General features: G+C 42.1%; 1 protein-coding gene across 2 annotated transcripts in view; it reads right to left on the bottom strand.

Moving 5' to 3' along the window:
• Nucleotides 1-1,061: 1,061 nt before the first annotated feature.
• LOC141791834 (uncharacterized) overlaps nucleotides 1,062-8,515 on the bottom strand; it is a 45,982-nt gene continuing 38,528 nt past the window's right edge. The window contains exon 2 of one of the 2 annotated variants that reach the window (XM_074672522.1): nucleotides 1,062-3,679. In XM_074672522.1, coding sequence (XP_074528623.1) covers nucleotides 2,625-3,679 — 1,055 coding nt within the window. In that variant the 3' untranslated portion in view covers nucleotides 1,062-2,624. The remainder of the gene's footprint in view (nucleotides 3,680-8,515) is intronic. The other variant, XR_012598337.1, reaches the window with a different exon arrangement.

Here is an 8,515-nt window from a genome sequence, read left to right as displayed (position 1 = left end):
AACATCGTGAAGTTTTCCAGACACCGTTACGTATCTCCCATTCGGATCCAAAACTGACTTATCAACTGAAAAAAGCACCCCCTTGCGAATAAGTATGGCGGTACCCCTAGCTTTACAATTAAACGTTGAGTGAAAGACATCGCAACCCAACCTACTTTCAGTCGGGCTGCCTCCTTATTAAGCGTGTGTGTTTCTTGGAGAAAATAAACATCCCCTTTAAGCTGCTTAAGATGTGACATCACCCTACCCCGCTTTATAATACTCCCCAAGCCCCTCACATTCCACGATATGAGCCTGAAAACATTATTTAACCTAGTAATTTTGTAAGACACCTAAAAGTTGTTAAGGATATGTAAACACAGTTAGGACCTGAGGTGCATAAAATTAATTTGGTGAGCATCTGCAAATGTAAAGAAAAAGAAAAATATAAAGTACAGAAAAAGAAAGGAAAACAAAAAGAGAAAAAGAAAGGCCTGTAGAACAACCCTATCCTCAATGGAAAAAACTTTGTGCCCATTGCACTGAGATGCATAATGCACCAGAGAACTTCCTTTGAACAAGAACAAAAAATAAAATAAGTCCTTCTCCCATATTAAGGCATAGCATTAAAAGAAGGTCATTTAGCAGCATTTTACAAGTATAAACGTCCATTATTAGTCCCATTTGCCATAAAGAAAAAGAATAAATAAAAAAAATTAAAAATAAAAAAACAAACACACAACAAAATAAAAGCAGTTACAGGTATCCTAAAAAGGCACCAAAATCTGATTAATCAGTAATAAAGATACGTGAACAGCGAGCTGAACTCAAGCAGTGACATGTCTCAACAAACTACGAACAAACTACGAACAAAGTTTTAACAGCTCCAGAGAAGCTAACCCGTCCATATTGAGCTAAGGCAACATTAGCATGGATAGCTAGAGGGCCTCCCTGGGCAACAGTAGGGAATATAACATTTCCAAGAACCAATTAAATCAAAAATCAGTCACCAACAGACTGTGTGTCCTGGAGACGGGATGAGACAAAGTCAGCGGCCTCCCTTAACGAGGAAAAAGGCTTCCTTGTTCCATCTTCAGCCACGATCGAGAGCCTGGCAGGGTAGCGAAGAGCAGGCTTAAGGCCCATGTTATACAGCTTCTTCATGATGTCCCGGTATTGAGCGCGCTGTTCTGCAACCTCAGAAGTAAAGTCCTCAAAGATGTGGATGGAAGAGTCTTTGTAGGTCAGCTTCCCTCGTAGTCTCCGAGCTGCACGTACCACACGTTCCCGAGTTTGAAACTGATGAAAGCAAATTAGCACAGCCCGCGGCCTGTTCGACGATCCCGGTTTAGCAGTTAGGGTACGGTGGGCTCGGTCTAGCTCCGGTGGGGACGTCAGAACTTCTTCACCCAGCACCTCCATCAGTAGTCGGGAGGAAAAAACGGTTGGTTGTGTCCCCTCGATACCCTCGGGGAGACCAACAATGCGTATATTGTTACTTCGGCTTCTCCCTTCCAGATCTGTTATCTTAGCTCGAAGCTTAGCATTCTCCGAAGCTCAGGCTGTCAGCCTGCCCTCCACGTCCCCCCGCCGAGTTTGCAAACTGTTCCAAATTACCGATACGTTGCTAGTGGTCATTCACGGTGGCTTGTATTGTGTCCAATCTGGCCTCATATTTCCCGTGAATGTCTTTTATCTCTACTAAAAGTACCTCCTTGTGTTCTGTTAGCTGCGCCGTTAGCAAGGCTGAGATCGTATTTGTGATATGCTCGTCTCGCTCCTGTTCCTCCTTCTTTGGCTTTTTTAAAGCAGTTTCTCTTGTGCTGTCATATTGTTTTTGATTTACACAGCAAACTCGGAATATCCCATTGGACAAAATCTTGGCTTGAAAGCCCTTCCCTATCTGGCTCGCTAAAGCCGCAGTCACTCTCAGGGGGTTTAACACTAAAAGACTGCAAGTTTGTTTTTTTTACTTTTAAATTTTTGTTGTTTGTTCTTGTTTTGACCATCTCTATTTTTGCCCATATTTCTGTCACTCTCCTGTTACAGTTATTTATTCAGAGGCCAGACTTTAATTAAAATAACTTTGTTTTTTAATAAAAACAGACCCCCTGAAACCTTTGGGCTCCCTTTATGTTGTTGTCCTTTCTGAGTCTCTTTCTCAATGATTGTTTTTGCACCTTAACATAAAATGAAGGAGTCTTTTCTAATGTAAGATAGGACTCTAAAACCTGATCCCTAAAACCACCTCTACAAGGAAACACCCAACTGACGTATAAATGAAGACGTGCATCATGTTTACAGTTACAAATTTATTTGACTATTTCATAAATTTTTCCAATACCTTCAGTGGAGCTCACTAACAAATAATTTATAACTGTGAACACTAAGGAAAAACCTGATTCATTCAGAGCAGCTCATGAGGTTTACCTCACAACTGTGGGTTGTCATGTAAAGCTCCATCGTCAGCTTAAGAGGAGTCTAACACCATGCTCAGTCTACCTTTCAGTTATGAACAAACATGTCTTGTCAGGCTTACTTTGTGGTAAAATCCTTTTCCACATGCAGAGCAGCAAAACCGTTTTTCTCTTGAGTGAACAAACATATGTGTTATCAGATTTTTTTTGAGTATATCGTTTTCCACATTAAATGCAGCAGAAAAGTTTTTCCTCTGAATGAACAAACATATGGTCAGTCAGAATAGATTTTCGGCTGAATCTTGTGCCACATTCAGAGCAGCCGAAAGGTTTTTCTTTCAAGTGAACAAACATATGTGAAGTCAGACTATCTTTCCGGCAATATCTTTTTCCACATTCAGAGCAGCAGAAAGGTTTTTCTTTTAAGTGAACAATCATATGTCTATTCAGATTATGTTTTCGGCTCCATCTTTTCCCACATTCAGAGCAGCCGAAAAGTTTCTCTTTGGTGTGAACAGACTTGTGTTTATTCAAAGATGCTTCAAGAGTGAATCGTTTTCCACATTCTGAGCAGGTGAAAGGTTTTTCTTTCGAGTGGACAAACATATGTCTGCCTAAATCTCTTCTACGATTGAAGCCCTTTCCACACTCTGAGCAGATTAAAGATTTCTCTTTAGTGTGAACTAACATGTGTTTGTTCAAATGTGCTTTAAGAGTGAATCCTTTTCCACACTCTGAGCAGATGAAAGGTTTCTGTTCTGTCAGAGAAACCACATGACTGGTTTCACCAAGTTCAGAACAATTGTGTGACTTTACAGTCTCTGCTCTTTTGTTTTCAGCGGAGTTCAATCTTTTGGGACAGTCTCTGGTCTCCTTCCAGTCATCTTCCTCATCTTCAGTCCCTGATCCAGAATCTGAGGCTTCGATCTTAACCTCAATCTCTGCTTGTAAATTTCTTTCTGGATCTGGGCTCCTTGCTGGTTCTGGTCTTCCACAGTCCTCTCCACCAGCTGCTGTTTCCATATGGTCAGTCAGTCTGTGATGAAGCAGTGAGGACTCAGGTTCCTCTTCATCATTTTCACTCTTCATATGGACTGAAGGAAACAGGACCTTGGTATCAGCCTCCTCCAGTCCTTGAAGCTGCTCTCTCCTCTGACCGATCCACACTTCCTCCTGTTCCTCTTTAATGAGTGGGGACTCATTCTCCTCCTGGTCTGGATAGGGGCTCCTCTCCTGCTGCTCAGGGGGAAGCTCCTCTTTCTTCACCATTAGTAGCTGAACATCTGCAGGACACAGTGAACAAATATTAATGAGATATTAGATCATCTTCCTGATGGAGAATCTGAAAGAAAAAAAAACTCAGGATCTTTATTTTCTGCTGCTGAACTGTGAGGACAATCTCATTTACTGGATGATCACAGGAGCCTCCTGTTTGTTGACACATTGATCTGAAAGAAAAAGTGAAGGAGGAGTTCACCTGTTTACACACATCTGTAAACCAAAGATATGGATTAGTATATTTCCATACCATAACAGTTTGATAGCTCTAACCTGGAATTTCCCATTGATGGAGATTTGATGCTGTGGTGCTGTTCTCATTGATGTTGGGCAGAAACTTTTTATCTCAGTCCAACAACTGATCACTGTTCTGGTTCAGATCTGGCAGGCTGTTTCTCCCAATCAAGCTCCTCTGGGTCACATCAGTGTTTCCCATCAATCAATGAGACTGTGGCGGCCTCTACAGTCTCGTTTGGACCGCTACAGTCTCATATGGAAAAAAAATACAATCTGTCACTCTGTCTGACCATTACACAGCTGTACTTCCCTACCACCCATGAACAAGCGAGAACAAGAGTGCGCCCACTGGTCATGCTCATAGACGTCGCTCTTTACTTGGTACGTTTGGCGTGAACCAGATTCCAGCGACACTGGAGCAGGACGTCTGACTCTGAGGTACGGGCAACTTCTTTTTTGGGCAATAGCGGCCATGGACACAGTATCTCACTGCGCTGTCTGCCCCCCTTCTCGGGCAGAGGAACAGCTGCACCGCGCACGTCTTGGTTCCAGAGTTTCAGTGACGAGAGCGGCCACACTGTTTCATTATCACCGCGCATTCAGAGTCAGAGCAGGCACACAGTACAATCACCTGTTACCATACCAACGAGCTGATGCGGCTTATTATTTCATATTCTCCTCTCCTGGGGCCTCATTTATTACAGCGTGTAAAAGTCCTCTCAAATTTCACTTACGACGAAAAGGCAAAACGTGCATACGACCAAACTATGTACACTCTTTTCAGATCTATCAAACTCTGTATACACACCACTGCAGCTAATCGCTGTGATAAATCACACTGTGCCTAGAAAAGTGTGAATGTGGTGATGTGAACACACCTCGTTTCCCACCTTCAGCACGCCCGAACATGACCATATATGGTCAATGCAAATCCGTATGTGCATATAAAGTAGCCATGTGCACTCTGGGATTTTGTAGAGTGACGTCAGTGTAAGATGGTGAACACAACAGACACAGAAAGTGCGGATACTCTGAACTGCTGTTTGGTGCATAAGCACAAATAACATTCAGGACCTGTTCTCCAACCCAAAAGAGCAAAGAAGCAACCCTCTCCCCACCGGACAGAACAGCGACACATCAGCACAGAGCTATAAATAAGGCCCCACCTGCCTGCAGGGTTTGATAGAGAAGACATATAAACCAACACAGCCGCAGTCATTGCTGGTGTTTCAGTGTGAAGTGTGACCCTGTTGTTGGGCTGAAGTTGCCAGTTAGTGAATAGACTCCAGAACGCTGGTAGCTCTGTAACGTTTGAAACTCCATAAACTGTATTGACTAGAGCCCGACCGATTAATCAGGCCGATTATGCCATTTACTGATTGATCAACATTGGCCAAAATGTAGCCGGTTATACAATTTTTTGCCCACCCCGTGTGTGTAAATTCACACGTCCATCATTATCTTATGTAAGACTTTAGAACGACATTTTAACGATGTGTAAGTTGCTCATTGTGTTGTTTACAGTTGGACATTTTCTTCTACTACTGTGTTTACAGTTTGACTTCTTTATTTATTATTGTGTTTACAGCTTGTTCTTATTTATCATTGGTTTACACTAAAGTTCTTATGTTGACAGTTTTATAGTTAAAGTTCCTTGTTTTAATTTAATAGTGTTCTGTCTCTATCTTGAATCATTAGGGTATTATAATAATTTGTGTTCACAAACAGTATATATCCTGTATGAATTTATTATTTATTATCATATAAATTGGTCGATATATCTGATATCAGATTTTTTTATGCCCCCCGTTTGGTATTGGCCCCAAAAATCCCATATGGGGCTCTAAATTGACCCTAATGTAGGATGACCCTGATAGTAAGGTCTTTTTGGACGTGTGGTCTTCTGACATTATGCTCCATAACTTCTCTTATTTTTGTCTGCCTGACAGCTGTTTGACTCCTCTGCTGTATTAATCATCGTTATCTTAAAATCAGCATCAAACTCTGACTCAGTTTTCTCTTAACTTGCTAAACTTTTGGTCCACACTGCACCTCTCCATTTCCCATATCCTGTCCATAGCTCCTGTCTCTGTGTCTCTGCTGTGACTGACAGCTCACCACAGCCACAGTGAGGTCACTGGCTTTACTCCAAGCTGGTGCTCTCTGCTGTTGTGGTTGTGTAGTGACCAGAGACAACCACCAGCATGTGTCAATGGTTAGACCCTGATCATAAGATTTTAGAACTGGCCTTGCTGCCTTCAGCCAGCCAACTTGAGGACCGCTGCCACCTGTAGCTTCATGAAAATATGAATGAAAAAACTATGAGATATTAATATTAAAGAAGTTCATATTTGTTACCATACAAACATACAAAAGTACCGACAATTGGTACCGTTGAGTATCGTATCGTTTTAAATGTGAAATGTAGCCATCTCTGCTCAAGTGCCTTTAAGTTAGTGCTTGTTTTTGCTTGAAGTATGTTACACAGTCTATTTTATTTCCTACTGCTGTGTTGTATGAACAGGAGGAGTAACACTGGATATCTCCTGAGATTAACAAAGTATTTCTGATTCTGAAACAACAACAACGAAGGATTTTCAGCAAAATTAACACCATCCATGGTAAAGATAAGCCTCCATCTTTGTTTGTAGCACCACAGTTAGCCTGTTAGCATGGAGGATATTCGGCCTGTGCTGGTTTTGATCGCATTTTATAGCTCTGCAGATGGATTTGCTGACACATGAGAGAACACAAGCGCATGTGACAAAGCCTTTACCGGAGGAAGCCGTTTTCAGAGGTCAGAAACAGCTTTGATTGACGAAACACTGGACCAGTTTGTGGCCTGACGCAAACCAGATACATTTTATGCATAAATTGAACAATTCTGGATCAAAGCTTACGTCCATCAACCTTGGGCACGGGCTCTATTCCCTGAAACATTATCACACACATGTTCAGAAACCAACCTGCTCTGTGGAGCTTTATCTCAGGGATTAAAACCACATCCAGTATTTCTCTTTGTCGCTGCAGCTCCTTTTTCATCTTCTTCTTCTTCTTGTCAAATTTACGGCAGTTTTGACGCTGCTCGGCGTATTACTGCCATCCGCTGGACGAATTAGGTGTCACATTCTAGTCTCGTATTCTCGCGTGCAGTCCTGTGTTTCGCAGGAACTGTAAAATCTACCATAATCTGCTGGTGGTTTTCATGGAGGCTAAATAGAGATTTAACAGAGAATGAATTTAATCCCAAGTCTGAAGCTTTTTTAAACAATTTTCTCCTCTCAACACTATATTTGCTGCATTCCATTAAAATATGCTTCACTGTCTCAGGGCTCCCACACTCACAAAGTCCTAAACTATGTTTCCCAATAATGTGAAAGTAACTTTTTAACCCACAGTGTCCCAGTCTTAATCTACAGATCTTTACTGAATCTTTTCAGTTTCCCTGATAGTAACTGATTCTTTTGACTCTTGGTTGAACAGAGAAATAGTGTCTTCCCCTGTTTTCCATTTCCCATTCTCTCTGCCATTCATTCTCCACACATTCTTTAATTTTTGCTCTTGCCTCAACTCTCCCCATAGGGATCTTCACGTCTATGGCTCTTTTCTTGAGAGCTGCTTTTGCTAACAGGTCTGCTTTTTCGTTTCCCTGTATCCCTGCATGCCCAGGAACCCAGCAAAACTTGATCTCACTGCCATACTTCACAACTCTGAACAGGACAGACAAGATTTCCAGTAATATTTCTGGACGAGCCTGTGATCTACCTCCTCTTATAGCCATAAGTGCAGCAGCAGAATCTGAACAAACCAGTGCTCTAGCCACTTTAGCATCCTCTATCCACCACAAGGCCCAGAGGGTTGCCAGTAGCTCTGCAGTAAACACAGAGGTCTCATTAGAGATTCTATAATTAAATCCATGTCCAAGTTGGGCCACAAATATTCCAAATCCTGCCCTACCACTCTCTGGATCCAAAGAGCCATCTGTAAATATTTTTAGATAAGAGCTTTCTTCTACATTCATCAGATATTCTAATTTAGGGCCTATCCCTTCACTTGGTTTATATTTTACAAAGGTCAGGTTGACATCTAAGTCTTGGATCAACCAGGGTGGCACAGGTGACCAGCACAAATGTTGTGCTATGCTGTTGCTTCTTAGTCACCGTGACTTTGCCCACTGACATATGACAAATAGAAATGGTCTGTACCGGATCCTGGGGTCAACTTCAAAGGACTCCTGCAATGAGCACCTACATGGTGAGGATTGAGGGAAGCCATTAATTTTTGCCCAGTATTGCAGCCCCAGTTTGATGCGCCTTAATTGCAGGGGCATTTCCAGGAGCAGAGCAGGGACAGGGGAAGTTTTAAAAGCACCGCAACATAGCTGTAAAGCCTTAGCCTGAAGAACATCTAATTTATCAAGCACAGATTTAGAGGCTGATCCGTAAACAAAACATCCATAATCCAAAACAGATCTTATCATGGCTTGATAAATCAGCTGCATGGACCATCTCTCTGCCCCCCAATCACACCCTGCTAAGCTTCTCATGACATTAATTACTCTTTCGCATTTAGTTACCATTTTTGCTATGTGAGTTGCCCAAGTT

This window comes from Halichoeres trimaculatus, unplaced genomic scaffold (genome assembly GCF_033239565.1).
Source record: "Halichoeres trimaculatus isolate MK-OKI-2021-1 unplaced genomic scaffold, fHalTri1.1 fHalTri1_scaffold_1, whole genome shotgun sequence".
Lineage (NCBI taxonomy): Eukaryota > Metazoa > Chordata > Actinopteri > Labriformes > Labridae > Halichoeres > Halichoeres trimaculatus.
The sequence above is the reverse complement of the archived record's forward strand: the minus strand, read 5'-3'. Positions and strand labels throughout refer to the sequence as shown.